Source organism: Anomaloglossus baeobatrachus, chromosome 1 (genome assembly GCF_048569485.1).
Source record: "Anomaloglossus baeobatrachus isolate aAnoBae1 chromosome 1, aAnoBae1.hap1, whole genome shotgun sequence".
Lineage (NCBI taxonomy): Eukaryota > Metazoa > Chordata > Amphibia > Anura > Aromobatidae > Anomaloglossus > Anomaloglossus baeobatrachus.
Window position 1 is genome coordinate 953017854 of NC_134353.1, and position 17595 is coordinate 953035448.

A 17595-nucleotide genomic window follows, 5' to 3' on the forward strand; every position below is an offset into this window, starting at 1 on the left:
CCGTATGTGTAATCTGGTAAAACCCTATCAGCGCTTCTCTTTTCTAGTTTCCATATACAGCATACTGGCAGCTGTGAGTGATTGCAGTTAGACACGCCCCCACACTGAATGACAGCTGACTGCAACCAATTACAAACGCCGGTGGGCGGGTCTATATCGTACAGTAAACACAAAAACATGCGGTCCCCCCAATTCTGATACCCAGCCAAGTTAACGCCCCCCCAGCTAGGGGCTGGTATTCTCAGACTGGGGAGGCCTAGGGGTATTAGGCTCTCCCCAGCCTAAAAATATCAGCCAGCCACCTGGAATTGCCACATCCATTAGATACGACTGTGCCGCCCCCGTCGCTGCTCGGATCCGGACCTTCCGGTGGGTGGCTCGAGGGTTTCCGGACCCAGGGGTCTCGCGGACACGGCGAATAAAATGGGGAGACGTAGATGTATGGGCTAGGCCGTAATAAGTTCGTGACGCCACCCACGGTGTGTGGTGAGGTGGGACACCACCGCTGCTGTTACGGGACGCCCGGGGAAGATGTTGCGCAGCAAGGTGTTAACCCCTCCGTGGTTAGTGATGGTGGCCCCGGGACCCGGTGGCTCTGTGCAGGTGATGGCTACCGCAGAGGGGTGCTGGTGTACTCACTGTTAGTAAAACACACAAGTCTCTGGTAAACCAAGGTGATGGTGGCCGGTGCCGCGGCCAGTTGCGTTCTGGTCCCCCACCCGGCTGGTGGTCCCTATCCTTTTCCTGCACTGCTTGTGTAAGGTGGACTTTCCTAGTGTGAAACTCAGGAATCCTCTCCTGGCTGGATGTGGCCTAAGGAGCCGTGCCCGCAGACGCTGGCCCGTGGGATCTATGGGCCCTGGCGGTGACCTTTTTTTCCTAATCGGTGGGCTGTTGTCTTCTATGAGGGACTTTGGGTGGGACAGGACCTCTAGTCCTGGCCTCAATCGGTTAACCAGTGCCACTTGATTCTGGTCCTGGCTTCAGGGTCAGAGTACCCCACTTTGTGCTCCTGTTTGGTTCCTCGGGTCGGTACCGGCGGGCTACAACCCTATCCCGGTCCACCTCGGTTCCACCCAGCCGTCTTCCTGTCTCCTGCTGACAGAGACCACAGTCTGCCTCCTAGCCAGTGGCACCAGGGCTCCTACCCTGGTACCGATCAACTTGGACTTCTCTGGTGGAGCTACCGCTAGCTACAGCCCACACTCCTCTCCAAACTGATTTGCAACTAAACTGCTTCTTTTCTTGCCCCGGGCTGTCTAGACCTCTGGGTGGGCGTGTAACAAGCGCCTGGTCACGCCCACTGGTGTGTCTATCTGTCCGAAAGGGGAGGGGGGTGACTAGGGTTTAATGGTTGGCTGTATGTTTCCTAGTGAGGGAACGGTGTAATGCGGGGGCCTAACTGGTTTTGCCAGTCAAACGACAGTCCCAGCACTTTCCGATTGCCCTGCTGCGGTGGCAATCAGAGTAATAAGGGGTTAATGGCAGCCCATAGCTGCCATTAAGTCCTAGATTAGTCATGCCATGCGTCTATGAAACACCCCCTCATCACTAATCTGTAAGTAAAAGTAACACAAACACCTAAAAAAAAACCTTTATTTGAAATAAAAGACAAAGTATCCATTGTCACTACTTTATTAACCCCCCAAACACCCCTCCAGGTCCGACATAATCCACACAAGGTCCCACGACGTGTCCAGCACTGCTACATCTGACGCTCACAGCGAGTGCCATAGAACAAGACTGCCCACTGTGAGCTCCATGCAGCAAGTGAAATGAGCCGTTCGATAAGCGGTGACGTCACTCAGGTGATTTCTGGTCACAGCTGGAGTCCTCCACCTGTGACTGCAAATCAGGCTGCTGCGACTGAAGTGAGATGCGTGATCAGCGGTGACGTCACTCAGGCGAGTCCTCTACCTGCGGCTCACTTCAATCGCGGACTCCAGGACACATGGATTCCAGCTGTGACCGCAAATCACCCAAGTGAAGTCACCGCTTGTCGTGTGGCTCACTTCACTTTCTGCATGGAGCGCACAGTGGATAGTCATGTTCTATGCCGCTCGCTGACAGCGTCAGATGTAGTAGAGCTGAATTGCCGTGGGACCTCTTGTGGATTACGTCGGACCTGGAGGGGTGTATGGGGATTAATAAAGTGGTAAAAGAAGGGAATTTTGTTACTTACCGTAAATTCCTTTTCTTCTAGCTCCAATTGGGAGACCCAGACGATTGGGTGTATAGCTACTGCCTCCGGAGGCCACACAAAGCATTACACTAAAAAGTGTAAGGCCCCTCCCCTTCTGGCTATACACCCCCCGTGGGATCACGGGCTGCTCAGTTTTAGTGCTAAAGCAAGAAGGAGGAAAGCCAATAACTGGTTTAAACAAATTCAATCCGAAGTAACATCGGAGAACCGAAACCGTTCAACATGAACAACATGTGTACCCGAAAAAACCAAAAATCCCGAAGGAAACAGGGCGGGTGCTGGGTCTCCCAATTGGAGCTAGAAGAAAAGGAATTTACGGTAAGTAACAAAATTCCCTTCTTCTTCGGCGCTCCATTGGGAGACCCAGACGATTGGGACGTCCAAAAGCAGTCCCTGGGTGGGTAAATTAATACCTCAAGTTAGAGCTGCAAAACAGCCCTCCCCTACGAGGAGGCAACCGCCGCCTGCAGGACTCTTCTACCTAGGCTGGCGTCCGCCGAAGCGTAGGTATGCACCTGATAATGTTTGGTGAAAGTGTGCAGACTCGACCAGGTAGCTGCCTGGCACACCTGTTGAGCCGTAGCCTGGTGTCGTAATGCCCAGGACGCACCCACGGCTCTGGTAGAATGGGCCTTCAGCCCTGATGGAACCGGAAGCCCAGCAGAACGGTAGGCTTCAAGAATTGGTTCCTTGATCCATCGAGCCAGGGTGGATTTGGAAGCCTGCGATCCTTTGCGCTTACCAGCGACAAGGACAAAGAGTGCATCCGAGCGGCGCAGGGGCGCCGTGCGGGAAATGTAGATTCTGAGTGCTCTCACCAGATCCAACAAATGCAAATCCTTTTCATACCGATGAACTGAATGAGGATAAAAGGAAGGTAAGGAGATATCCTGATTGAGATGAAAAGAGGATACCACCTTAGGGAGAAACTCCTGAATCGGGCGCAGCACTACCTTGTCCTGGTGAAAAACCAGGAAGGGAGCTTTGGATGACAGCGCTGCCAGCTCGGATACCCTCCGAAGAGACGTGACCGCTACCAGAAAGGCCACTTTCTGTGAGAGTCGAGAAAGTGAAACATCCCTCAGAGGCTCGAAGGGCGGCTTCTGGAGAGCAACTAGTACCCTGTTCAGATCCCATGGATCTAACGGCCGTTTGTATGGAGGGACGATGTGACAAACCCCCTGCAGGAACGTGCGTACCTGAGGAAGTCGTGCTAGACGCTTTTGAAAAAATACCGATAGCGCTGAGACTTGCCCTTTAAGGGAGCCGAGCGATAAGCCTTTTTCCAAACCAGATTGCAGGAAGGAAAGAAAAGTAGGCAATGCAAATGGCCAGGGGGACACTCCCTGTGCCGAGCACCAGGATAAGAAAATCTTCCACGTTCTGTGGTAGATCTTAGCAGACGTGGGCTTCCTAGCCTGTCTCATGGTGGCCACGACCTCTTGAGATAATCCTGAAGATGCTAGTATCCAGGACTCAATGGCCACACAGTCAGGTTCAGGGCCGTAGAATTCAGATGGAAAAACGGCCCTTGTGACAGTAAGTCTGGCCGGTCTGGTAGCGCCCACGGTTGGCCGACCGTGAGATGCCACAGATCCGGATACCACGACCTCCTCGGCCAGTCTGGGGCGACGAGCAAGACGCGGCGGCAATCGGACCTGATCTTGCGTAGCACTCTGGGCAAGAGTGCCAGAGGGGGAAACACATAGGGCAGCTGGAACTGCGACCAATCTTGCACTAAGGCGTCTGCCGCCAGAGCTCTGTGATCGCGAGACCGTGCCATGAAAGTTGGGACCTTGTTGTTGTGCCGGGACGCCATTAGGTCGACGTCCGGCCTTCCCCAGCGGCGACAGATTTCCTGAAACACGTCCGGGTGAAGGGACCATTCCCCTGCGTCCATACCCTGGCGACTGAGGAAGTCTGCTTCCCAGTTTTCTACGCCGGGGATGTGAACTGCGGATATGGTGGAGGCCGTGGCTTCCACCCACATCAGAATCCGCCGGACTTCCTGGAAGGCTTGCCGACTGCGTGTCCCGCCTTGGTGGTTGATGTATGCCACCGCTGTGGAGTTGTCCGACTGAATTCGGATCTGCTTTCCTTCCAGCCACTGCTGGAAGGCTTGTAGGGCAAGATACACTGCCCTGATTTCCAGAACATTGATCTGAAGGGTGGACTCCTGCTGAGTCCACGTACCCTGAGCCCTGTGGTGGAGAAACACTGCTCCCCACCCTGACAGACTCGCGTCTGTCGTGACCACCGCCCAGGATGGGGGTAGGAAGGACCTTCCTTGTGATAATGAGGTGGGAAGAAGCCACCATTGAAGAGAGTCCTTGGCCGTCTGGGAAAGGGAGACTTTCCTGTCTAAGGACGTCGACTTCCCGTCCCATTGGCGGAGAATGTCCCATTGAAGTGGGCGCAGATGAAACTGCGCAAACGGGACTGCCTCCATTGCTGCCACCATCTTCCCCAGGAAGTGCATGAGGCGTCTTAAGGGGTGCGACTGGCCTTGAAGGAGAGAGTGCACCCCTGTCTGTAGTGAACGCTGCTTGTCCATCGGAAGCTTCACTATCGCTGAGAGAGTATGAAACTCCATGCCAAGATATGTTAGTGATTGGGTCGGTGACAGATTTGACTTTGAAAAGTTGATGATCCACCCGAAAGTCTGGAGAGTCTCCAGCGCAACGTTCAGGCTGTGTTGGCATGCCTCTTGAGAGGGTGCCTTGACAAGTAGATCGTCCAAGTAAGGGATCACCGAGTGTCCCTGAGAGTGCAAGACTGCTACCACTGCTGCCATGACCTTGGTGAAAACCCGTGGGGCTGTCGCCAGACCAAATGGCAGGGCTACGAACTGAAGGTGTTCGTCTCCTATAACGAAGCGTAGAAAACGCTGGTGCTCTGGAGCAATCGGCACGTGGAGATAAGCATCTTTGATGTCTATTGATGCTAGGAAATCTCCTTGAGACATCGAGGCAATGACGGAGCGGAGAGATTCCATCCGGAACCGCCTGGTTTTCACGTGCTTGTTGAGCAGTTTTAGGTCCAGAACAGGACGGAAAGAGCCGTCCTTTTTTGGCACCACAAACAGATTGGAGTAAAAACCGTGACCTCGTTCCTGAAGAGGAACAGGGATCACCACTCCTTCTGCCCTTAGAGAGCACACCGCCTGCAGAAGAGCATCGGCTCGGTCGGGATGTGGGGAAGTTCTGAAGAACCGAGGCGGAGGACGAGAACTGAACTCTATCCGGTACCCGTGAGACAAAATGTCTATTACCCACCGGTCTTTGACCTGTGGCAGCCAAATGTCGCAAAAGCGGGAGAGCCTGCCACCGACCGAGGATGCGGAGAGAGGAGGCCGAAAGTCATGAGGCAGCCGGCTTGGAAGCGGTTCCTCCGGCTGCTTTCTTTGGGCGTGAGTGAGCCCGCCAGGAATCTGAGCTCCTCTGCTCCTTCTGAGTCCTTTTGGACGAGGAGAATTGGGCCCTGCCCGAGCCTCGAAAGGACCGAAACCTCGACTGTCCCCTCCACTGTTGAGGTTTGCTTGATCTGGGCTGGGGTAAGGAAGAGTCCTTACCCTTGGACTGTTTAATGATTTCAGCCAATTGCTCACCAAACAGTCTGTCTTGAGATAATGGCAAACTGGTTAAGCATTTTTTGGAAGCAGAATCTGCTTTCCATTCCTTTAACCATAAGGCTCTGCGTAAAACCACAGAGTTGGCGGACGCCATTGACGTACGGCTGGTAGAGTCCAAGACCGCATTGATAGCGTAAGTCGCAAACGCAGACATTTGCGAGGTCAAGGACGCCACGTGCGGCACTGATGGACGTATGACAGAGTCCACCTGCGCCAGACCAGCTGAAATAGCTTGGAGTGCCCACACGGCTGCGAATGCTGGAGCAAACGACGCGCCGATAGCTTCATAGACAGATTTCAACCAAAGGTCCATCTGTCTGTCATTGGCATCTTTAAGTGAAGCCCCATCTTCCACTGCAACTATGGATCTAGCCGCAAGCCTGGAGATTGGGGGGTCCACCTTTGGACACTGGGTCCAGCGTTTGACCACGTCAGGGGGAAAGGGATAACGTGTATCCTTAAGACGTTTGGAGAAACGCTTATCTGGATAAGCATGGTGTTTCTGGACTGCTTCTCTGAAGTCAGAGTGGTCCAGAAAAGTACTCAATTTACGCTTGGGATACCTGAAATGGAATTTCTCCTGCTGTGCTGCTGCCTCCTCCGCTGGAGGAGAAATATCCAGCAGTCTATTGATGGCCGCTATAAGATCATTCACCATGGCGTCACCATCAGGGGTATCCAGGTTGAGAGCGGTCTCAGGATTAGACTCCTGATCACCTAGCTCTGTCTCATCATACAGAGAATCCTCTCGCTGAGACCCTGAGCAGCGTGATGACGCCGAGGGTCTCTCCCAGCGAGCTCGCTTAGGCTGCCTGGGACTGTCGTCCGAGTCAGAGCCTTCAGCCTGTGATGCCTGGGACCCCCTTGGAGCACGGATTAGTTCCAACTGAGGGGGACCGGGGAACATTGAATCAACAGTGCCCATGGTCTGAGTGACCGGCCTGGACTGCAAAGTTTCTAGAATTTTTGTCATAGTCACAGACATCTTATCAGCAAAAACTGCAAACTCTGTCCCCGTCACCGGGGCAGGGTTCACAGGCGTCTCTGCCTGGGCCACTACTAGCATAGACTCCGGCTGACGAAGTGGCACAGGGACCGAACATTGCACACAATGGGGGTCAGTGGAACCTGCCGGTAGATCAGCCCCACATGCGGTACAGGCAGCATATAAAGCCTGTGCCTTAGCACCCTTGCTTTTTGCGGATGACATGCTGTTGTCTCCTCAGAGCAATATAGGGGTATAAGCCAAGAAGCGACCGTACAGTGCAATATATAGGTACAGACAAAAGTACACAAAACAACACTGTGGCACTAGTGGGGTCAGCACCTAGGTGCTGCTTACCGCCCGCTTAGCAGCGGGTGTGTGGTCGCCAGAATCCCGTCTGGGTCTCCCAGGGCTATGTCCGTTCTCCAGCTCAGACTGCGTGCAGGAATGGCTGCCGGCGTCCTGTGAAGAGGGGCAGGCCGTGGGCGTGCTGCAGACAAAGAGCGGGAAACTGGCGTCCCACTGTGCCCAGTGAGAGGGCTGGAGTATGTAAATAAGACTCCAGCCCTCGGCGCCGACTATTGTACAGCGTCTCTCCCCTTCCCTGACTGACAGGGCTGGGGGCGGGAACGAAACGTAACTAGGCCGCAGAAGCCGGGGACTAGATTTATAAGCGCTGCCGTCGTAAAAGCACGGTCGGCGCGAAGTCCCCGGCGCACCACAAGTCTCAGCCGCGCCGCAGTCTCCGAGGGCGGCCGGTGCGGTAGTTCCCCACACATAAACTCACTCAGCTAAGCTGCAGTGAGTATAACCCAAGCGCGCAGCGCTACTGTCCCCGGCGCACTAGAACACCCAGCAACGCTGGAGTGTGTCTGTGCCTGTCTGTACGGGGACACAGAGTACCTGAATGTTGCAGGGCCTTGTCCCTGACGGTACCCAGCTCCGTATCCAGCAGGATCTCCGGGTCTGTGGATGGAGCCCGGCCTCCGAGCCTGGAGGCCGGTAAGATCCCACTTCACCAGAGCCCTCAGGGGGATGGGGAAGGAAAAACAGCATGTGGGCTCCAGCCTCCGTACCCGCAATGGGTACCTCAACCTTAACAAACACCGCCAACAAGAGTGGGGTGAGAAGGGAGCATGCTGGGGGCCCTTTATCATGGGCCCTCTTTTCTTCCATCCGATATAGTCAGCAGCTACTGCTGACTAAACAGTGGAGCTATGCGTGGATGTCTGACCTCCTTCGCACAAAGCTTGAAAACTGAGCAGCCCGTGATCCCACGGGGGGTGTATAGCCAGAAGGGGAGGGGCCTTACACTTTTTAGTGTAATGCTTTGTGTGGCCTCCGGAGGCAGTAGCTATACACCCAATCGTCTGGGTCTCCCAATGGAGCGCTGAAGAAGAGGGGGCTTTCTTAGTTTTTATTTCAAATAAAGCATTTTTTGGATGTGTGTTTATTTAACTTTCACTTACAGATTAATGATGGGGGTTGGGTGTCTCAGACGCCAGCCATCACTAATCTAGGACTTAGTGGCAGCTATGGGCTGCTATTAACTCCTTATTACCCCAATTGCCACTGCATCATGGCAATCAGAATGAGCTGGATAAAATGCCAAGACTGTCGCATCTAATGGATGCGGCAATTCCAGGCAGCTGCAGGTTGATATTTTTAGGTTGGGGCAGCCTAATAACCAGAGGCCTCCCCAGTCTGAGAATATCAGCCCCCAGCTGTGGGCTTTATCTTGGCTGGGCATCAAAATTGGGGGAACTACACGCCATTTTTTTAAATTTATTTTACTGCATGATATAAAAGCACATGGAGGCGCCTCTGACTGCAACCAATCACAGAAGCCGGTGAAAGAGCTACCACGGGAGCTGTGTGACACCCGCCCCGGTGATCGGAGAGTATGAAGCGCTTGCTCTTACCCTTTTGCGCTGAATTCTAGTCCCCATACACTGTATATGGGGAACAGCATCTGGCCAGATACCAGCGATCAATCCCCTGCTGACCCGGAGTCAGAGGGGATTGATCTGCCAGTCCTCTGAAACGCAGTGACAAAACGCAAAAAGAATGGACATGTTGCATCTTTGTGGTCACCTCAAAGATGCAGAAAAAAACAAAAAAAAACCTGCAACAAAAAGGCTTTTATAGACTATGACGCTGCACGGCCAGCCAATCACAGTAATGCCATAACCAAGATGGCTGCGGCATTACTGAGATTGGATAAGAAGCCGAGCACGTTTATTGGCTACAAATCAGGCGCCAAATCTTCTGGGCGGGACAAACAAATACTGCGAGGTAAATACAGAAAAACTCGAAACGTAACGAGTAACCCGAATACCGTACTACTATCCGTGCGAGTAGTTAATAGTAATGAATATACTCGCTTATCACTAGTTCCGTCTCCTTCCTCTGGGTCACACCTGAGCGCACTTCTAAGAATAGATTTTGTATCCAACCTGTTTGTGCATCTATACGTGTTCTATAATGCAAGATGAATACAGCACATTGAAAACTACACCATCTCCTAGTGTTCACAGTCTGCGACCAGGGTGGAAACATCATTCCAGATCCATGAGTAGATCATCTTGATAAAAGTTAGGCGGTCTGCACTTTCAGGGGACAGCTGGATGATCTTATCTGTCATGACACCACCAGCAGCGCTGAAGACACCTTCTGAAAGAACGCTGGCTGTCGGGCATGACAAAACCTCCAAGGCGTGACTGACGAGCTCAGGCCACTCTTCCTGGAGGTCCTAAAAGAGGTGGAGGAGGCAGAAGCAGTGGAGGAAGTGATACATACAGAGGTTTGTCCCACAAGCCTTGGAGATTCCAGGACTTGTGGAGCAGCCCCTTGCCCCAGCAGCCACCCAGTGAGCAAGACGTGACGCCCCCGCTTGCTGGTCCAGGTGTCAGTGGTGAAATGCACCCTGGCAGTCAGAGTCTTCCAGGAAACAGGGAACGTTTCCTGCGACACACTGGTCTGGTTCTGGCACAGCTTTCTTAGAGAAATAATGGCAACTGAAGGACTGCGATGGCCATCAACTTTCAGAAACCAACTCTGTTCACAAGGTGGAAAGGCTGCATTTCAGTGCCCAACAAACTGATGGACTGTGAGGGAGGCCTAGGCGGAGATGTTATGGTGGGTTGAGAAAGATGTGGTTTCCTCTGTGTCTCACATGCGTCAAAAGCACCTGGCATGTCCATTTCTGTAACAGGTGATAGGCTCTCACTCACCCTGACTGTAGCGGGAACACAAGTGGAGGCTCTGCGGCCGGAGACCTGTGTGAGAACACTTGCCACGGTAATGGAGGAGGCAGAAGCAGCAGACAGAGTTGATGTGGTGGCCGGTAGTAAGCAAGGTGTTTTAGTGCAGTAAAATTCCCAGAATATCTCATGTAGGTTGTGGATGAGCAGGTTTAATCAGGTAGTAGTCAAATTATTGAAATTTCTGCCTTTATTGATTTCATTTTTTTTTTAACAAAGTTGGCAGATAATGCAAGTTGGGTCATTCTTTGCAATCTCAATAAAAAAAAAAAAAAGCCCAGGCTATGCAACCCCTCCTCCGAACTGCATACCCGCAGGTTTTGGCTGAGAATGTTGCGCTTGGCGTGGTTGCATTACTACGAGTTTGCTCGGAAAGCGGCAATGTAACCTCCTCTTCTTCCTCCTCTCCTGAGCTACTCGGCTGCATGTCTCTGGATTCACACTAAGTGGGCTCTACAACCTCATCATCATCATCCTCGCTGTTGTCCCACTCCTCGCCCTGAGTGTCCTCCTTCCTCCTCTTCCTGCCTTCACAGCACAGTACATTAAGCATGCTCCTCAGGTATCCGAGTATCAACATCATCACCTCCACCCCCGGGGGATAGCGTCTGTTGGCGAGGGTTTGGATCATGCTCACACAATTTTGTCTGGGCCCGGGTTCCAATTGACAAAGATTTTGGGCATCAGTGCAGATGCTTTCCTCCTCGAGTCTGGGAATCTTTGGAAAAAACCTCTGATAGTCATGGGATAGAATGTGTGAACAGCTCTGCAGACTCACTCATCTGTGATTCCCCACAGTCACTGGATGGTTGGAGAGTTGTGACGCGGGGAGAACAAGAGTAATTGGGGTGCTACTTCTGAAGACTGTACTGTGTGTGATGTTGAGGAAGAGGAGGAGAGGCCACTTGATGCAGAGCTTGCTGTCCACTGTAGCACATGTTCTATCTGACCCTCATCTACAAGTCATACCATTGTGAGGCTGCCAAAGAAAAGGACCGGAGTAGCCCGCCCGGTAACAGAAGCCGTCAGTTGTCTTTGGATAGGACATGCCCTGTGCACTTGACCCGCTCCCATCGCACCTCATCCCCAACATCACCGCAGTCCTCATCCCAGCCCTAACCCATCTATTAAACCTATCACTATAAACTGATGTATTTCCTTCATGCTTTAAACATGCTTCGATCACACCCATCCTTAAAAAGCCCTCTTGACCCATCCTATGTCTAGCTCCGGCCCCATATCCCTTATGCCTCAAAACTACTGGAACAGCATATCCATCTTGTGCTGTCCTTCTACCTCTCCTCCTGCTCCCTCTTTGACCGGTTACAATCTGGCTTACGGCTGCATCACTCTTGAAACTGCCCTAACAAAAGTCACCAATGACCTACTAACTGCCAAAGCCAAGCGACAAAGCTCTGTCCTCCTCCTCCTGGACCTATCCTCTGCCTTCGACACAGTAGACCACTCCCTCCTATTACAGATTCTCTCCTCTCTGGGCATCACAGACTTGGCCCTATCTTGGATCTCTTCATATCTAACTGACCGAACTTTCAGTGTCTCCCACTCTCACACCACCCTCTATCTGTTGGTGTCCCCCAAGGTTCAGTTCTTGGACCCCTGCTGTTCTCCATCTACACCTTCGGCCTGGGACAGCTCATAGAGTCCCAAGGCTTTCAGTACTTTCAGTATTATCTCTATGCCGATGATACTCAGATCTATCTCTCTGGACCTGACATTACCTCCTTACTAACCAGAATCCCACAATGTCTCTGCTATTTCATCCTTCTTCTCTGCGCGATTCCTAAAGCTTAACATGGAGAAAACAGAATCGTCTTTCCTCCTCCTCATTCAACTCTTCCACCAAGCCTACCCATCAAACTTGATTGTTGCTCACTCTCCCCAGTCTCAAGCTCGTTGCCTTGGAGTAACCCTCGACTCTGCTCTATCCTTGAAGCTGCACATCCAAGCCCCCTTCACCTCATGCAGACTACAACTCAAAAATGTTTTCCGGATCCGTACCTTCCTTAACCAAGAATCAGCAAAAACATTAGTACATGCCCTCATCACCTCCCACCTCGATTACTGCAACCTCCTGCTCTCTGGCCTCCCATCCAACACTCTTGAACTCTGCAGCCAGCTTGATCCACCTCTCCCCTCGCTATTCCCCAACCTCACCACTGTGCCAATCCCTTCACTGGCTTCCCATCGCCCAACGACTACAGTTCAAAACATTAACCATGACCTACAAAGCCATCCACAACCTGTCTCCTCCTTACATCTGTGACCTACTCTCCCGGTACCTACCTGCACCAAACCTCAGATCCTCACAAGATCTCCTTCTCTACTCCTCTCTAATCTCCTACTCCCACAATCGCATACAAGATTTCTCCCGTGCTTCACCCATACTCTGGAACGCTCTACCCCAGCATATCAGACTCTCTCCTACCGTGAAAAGCTTTAAGAGGAACCTAAAGACCCACCTCTTCCGACAAGCCTACAACCTACAATAACCCTCAGTCCACTACACCATTGCGCAACCAGCTCTGTCCTCAACTATTGTACCCTCACCCTTTCCCTGTAGACTGAGCCCTCACGGGCAGGGTCCTCTCCTCCTGTACCAGTCTGTTTTGTACTGTTAATGATTGTTGTACTGGTTTTTATGTAAACAACTTTTCACTTGTAAAATGCCATGGAATTAATGGCACTATAATAATAAATATAATAATAGAGCTTGCAGGAACATTAGCACCTGCCGCACGTACACATCAAACACCCCGCCTATTCCCCCTTCCACCACAATCGTGGGATTAACTACTCATGTTTAATGTATCTTTCCCCTCTTTTAACCAGTTGTTTCCCAACCCTAGATTCACACCTGTCACTAAATTAATAATCAGTATTTACACGATGAAATGTCAATATGGGGCTGGACCATGGATTTGCAGTCTCCATTTAGATGATGAAATAGCAATTTTTGGCTGGACCACAGATTTTGTATATGAGGTCTGTGGTCAGCTGTGATCCTGCCGTCTCCACCGCTCTCATTACACAAGTATAAAACATCTAATACTGGAGGAGAAAACAAGACTGAACACAAGGAGGTCACAGCTGTCTACACCTCATAGGGGAGATCTCCATCTACCTGAGGATCCTGTGGAGGAGGAGGAGGAGCAGGACATCTCTCTGGGGTCGTCCTCGTACTGGAGAGACCTGCAGGAGACACAGACAGGACGGACATCATTATTACATACAGATAATTATAGGCCGGGTGTATTCAGTCCAGTCTATTACCTGGTGATGTGTGGGGCTGGGGCTCCTCCATCATCACCTCCTTGTACCGCTCCTTGTGTCCTTCTAGATACTCCCACTCCTCCATGGAGAAATAGACGGTGACGCCCTGACACCTTATAGGAACCTGACAACACAATGATACCGTCATCACCCAGAATCCTCCAGTGCCGTCCTGTATAATGTCCCAGCATTCCCAGCAGTGTCACCTCTCCAGTCAGCAGCTCCAGCATCTTGTTGGTGAGTCCTAGGATCTTCTGGTCATTGATGTCCTCATGTATCCGGGGGTGAGGTGGAGGCCCCAGGATTGGGCTCAGGGTTCCTCCCCGTCCTTCAGACACAGGGGCCTGACAGCGATCACTGGAGGTCTTCACTACTGTGTAATCCTGAGTGTGGAGACATTAATAATATCACTACAGACATTTCCAGAGTCCATCACCTCCCCGGTCATATCCTCTGTTATCCCCATAGATAATGATGTAATGTGGTGACATCAGAGCCTCTCACCTCCCCGGTCATATCCTCTGTTATTCCCATAGATAATGATGTAATGTGATGACATCAGAGCCTCTCACCTCCCCAGTCATATCCTCTGTTATTCCCATAGATAATGATGTAATGTGATGACATCAGAGCCTCTCACCTCCCCGGTCATATCCTCTGTTATTCTCATAGATAATGATGTAATGTGATGACATCAGAGCCTCTCACCTCCCCGGTCATATCCTCTGTTATTCTCATAGATAATGATGTAATGTGATTACATCAGAGCCTCTCACCTCCCCGGTCATATCCTCTGTTATTCCCATAGATAATGATGTAATGTGATGACATCAGAGCCTCTCACCTCCCCGGTCATATCCTCTGTTATCCCCATAGATAATGATGTAATGTGATGACATCAGAACCTCTCACCTCCCCGGTCATATCCTCTGTTATCCCCATAGATAGTGATGTAATGTGATGACATCAGAACCTCTCACCTCCCCGGTCATATCCTCTGTTATTCCCATAGATAATGATGTAATGTGGTGACGTCACAGCCTCTCACCTCCCCGGTCATATCCTCTGTTATTCCCATAGATAATGATGTAATGTGATGACATCAGAGCCTCTCACCTCCCCGGTCATATCCTCTGTTATTCCCATAGATAATGATGTAATGTGGTGACATCAGAACCTCTCACCTCCCCGGTCATATCCTCTGTTATCCCCATAGATAATGATGTAATGTGATGACATCAGAACCTCTCACCTCCCCGGTCATATCCTCTGTTATCCCCATAGATAATGATGTAATGTGATGACATCAGAGCCTCTCACCTCTCCAGTAATATGGAAGATTATCTCCAGATTCAGGCTGAATATCTTCTCCATAATTTTGTCTCCGTCTTTATTCATCATTTATGGGTCAATCTAGAAAAATAAAATAGAGAGTCCCTTATTGTAATGAGGATGAAGTGATGTAAAAAGAATCAACTAAAAACACAAAATATGTGAAGATAATAAGGGGAAATCATTGGAAACAAACTGTAGATTTCTTCCGTCCTCTTTCGGCGCCGACTGAATCTGATCTGAGGAGACTCCAACACTTTCTTAATGGTCCTAAAATTGTCCGGCTTTAAAGGAGTTAATCATAAATCGTGTTTCCATCTCCCCCATGTGTAGTGCGGGGTCTGTCGCTCTCCCCCCCCATGAGTAGTGCGGGGTCTGTCGCTCTCTCCCCCCCCATGTGTAGTGCGGGGTCTGTCGCTCTCTCCCCCCCCCCCCATGTGTAGTGCGGGGTCTGTCGCTCTCTCCCCCCCCCCCCCATGTGTAGTGCGGGGTCTGTCGCTCTCTCCCCCCCCCCCCCCATGTGTAGTGCGGGGTCTGTCGCTCTCTCCCCCCCCCCCCCATGTGTAGTGCGGGGTCTGTCGCTCTCTCCCCCCCCCCCATGTGTAGTGCGGGGTCTGTCGCTCTCTCCCCCCCCCCCATGTGTAGTGCGGGGTCTGTCGCTCTCTCCCCCCCCCCCATGTGTAGTGCGGGGTCTGTCGCTCTCTCCCCCCCCATGTGTAGTGCGGGGTCTGTCGCTCTCTCCCCCCCCCCCCATGTGTAGTGCGGGGTCTGTCGCTCTCTCCCCCCCCCCCATGTGTAGTGCGGGGTCTGTCGCTCTCTCCCCCCCCCCCCCATGTGTAGTGCGGGGTCTGTCGCTCTCTCCCCCCCCCCCCATGTGTAGTGCGGGGTCTGTCGCTCTCTCCCCCCCCCCCCCATGTGTAGTGCGGGGTCTGTCGCTCTCTCCCCCCCCCATGTGTAGTGCGGGGTCTGTCGCTCTCTCCCCCCCCCCATGTGTAGTGCGGGGTCTGTCGCTCTCTCCCCCCCCCCCATGTGTAGTGCGGGGTCTGTCGCTCTCTCTCTCCCCCATGTGTAGTGCGGGGTCTGTCGCTCTCTCTCCCCCATGTGTAGTGCGGGGTCTGTCGCTCTCTCTCCTCCATGTGTAGTGCGGGGTCTGTCGCTCTCCCCCCCCCATGTGTACTGCGGGGTCTGTCGCTCTCTCCCCCCCATGTGTAGTGCGGGGTCTGTCACTCTCTCTCCCCCATGTGTAGTGCGGGGTCTGTCACTCTCTCTCCCCCATGTGTAGTGCGGGGTCTGTCACTCTCTCTCCCCCATGTGTAGTGCGGGGTCTGTCGCTCTCTCTCCCTCATGTGTAGTGCGGGGTCTGTCTCTCTCTCCCCCATGTGTAGTGCGGGGTCTGGCGTTGCACCCTGCATAGTGGGTCTTTATAGTGGAGAGTATCGTAGTGAGGAGAAGATGCTGAATACCATGAAACTGGTGACAATGAGGAAATAACGTTTTGTTATGAAATCCCCGGGGTCTGATTCCTGCACAAAAGCTTCCGAATACGAGGAAAACAGACGCAGACTCAGAGAAGGTCACACACACTCCGGGACCCCTCAGTGATGACCCCCCACAGGTCACACACACTCCGGGACCCCTCAGTGATGACCCCCCACAGGTCTCACACACTCCGGGACCCCTCAGTGATGACCCCCCCACAGGTCACACACACTCCGGGACCCCTCAGTGATGACCCCCCCACAGGTCACACACACTCCGGGACCCCTCAGTGATGACCCCCCCACAGGTCACACACACTCCGGGACCCCTCAGTGATGACCCCCCCCACAGGTCACACACACTCCGGGACCCCTCAGTGATGACCACCGCACAGGTCACACACACTCCGGGACCCCTCAGTGATGACCCCCCCACAGGTCACACACACTCCGGGACCCCTCAGTGATGACCCCCCCCACAGGTCACACACACTCCGGGACCCCTCAGTGATGACCCCCCCCCCACAGGTCACACACACTCCGGGACCCCTCAGTGATGACCCCCCCCCCACAGGTCACACACACTCCGGGACCCCTCAGTGATGACCCCCCCCCCACAGGTCACACACACTCCGGGACCCCTCAGTGATGACCCCCCCCCCCACAGGTCACACACACTCCGGGACCCCTCAGTGATGACCCCCCCCCCACAGGTCACACACACTCCGGGACCCCTCAGTGATGACCCCCCCCCCACAGGTCACACACACTCCGGGACCCCTCAGTGATGACCCCCCCCCCCACAGGTCACACACACTCCGGGACCCCTCAGTGATGACCCCCCCCCCACAGGTCACACACACTCCGGGACCCCTCAGTGATGACCCCCCCCCCACAGGTCACACACACTCCGGGACCCCTCAGTGATGACCCCCCCCCCACAGGTCACACACACTCCGGGACCCCTCAGTGATGACCCCCCCCCACAGGTCACACACACTCCGGGACCCCTCAGTGATGACCCCCCCCCCACAGGTCACACACACTCCGGGACCCCTCAGTGATGACCCCCCCCCCACAGGTCACACACACTCCGGGACCCCTCAGTGATGACCCCCCCCCCACAGGTCACACACACTCCGGGACCCCTCAGTGATGACCCCCCCCCCACAGGTCACACACACTCCGGGACCCCTCAGTGATGGCCGCGCTCCCCCCACAGGTCACACACACTCCGGGACCCCTCAGTGATGGCCGCGCTCCCCTCACAGGTCACACACACTCCGGGACCCCTCAGTGATGGCCCCCCACAAATCACACACACTCCGGGACCCCTCAGTGATGGCCCCCCACAGGTCACACACACTCCGGGACCCCTCAGTGATGACCCCCCACAGGTCACACACACTCCG

At 53.2% G+C, this 17595-nt stretch overlaps 1 protein-coding gene across 1 annotated transcript in view; it reads right to left on the reverse strand.

Annotated features, from left to right (window-relative positions):
- The window catches only part of LOC142257032 (uncharacterized), a 51871-nt gene that overhangs the window by 33696 nt on the left and 580 nt on the right, over nucleotides 1-17595 (reverse strand). The window contains exons 2-5 of the mRNA XM_075329088.1: nucleotides 14694-14786; nucleotides 13580-13756; nucleotides 13374-13497; nucleotides 13225-13292 (exon numbers count right to left, since the gene is read on the reverse strand). Coding sequence (XP_075185203.1) covers nucleotides 13225-13292; nucleotides 13374-13497; nucleotides 13580-13756; nucleotides 14694-14774 — 450 coding nt within the window. The 5' untranslated portion in view covers nucleotides 14775-14786. The remainder of the gene's footprint in view (nucleotides 1-13224; nucleotides 13293-13373; nucleotides 13498-13579; nucleotides 13757-14693; nucleotides 14787-17595) is intronic.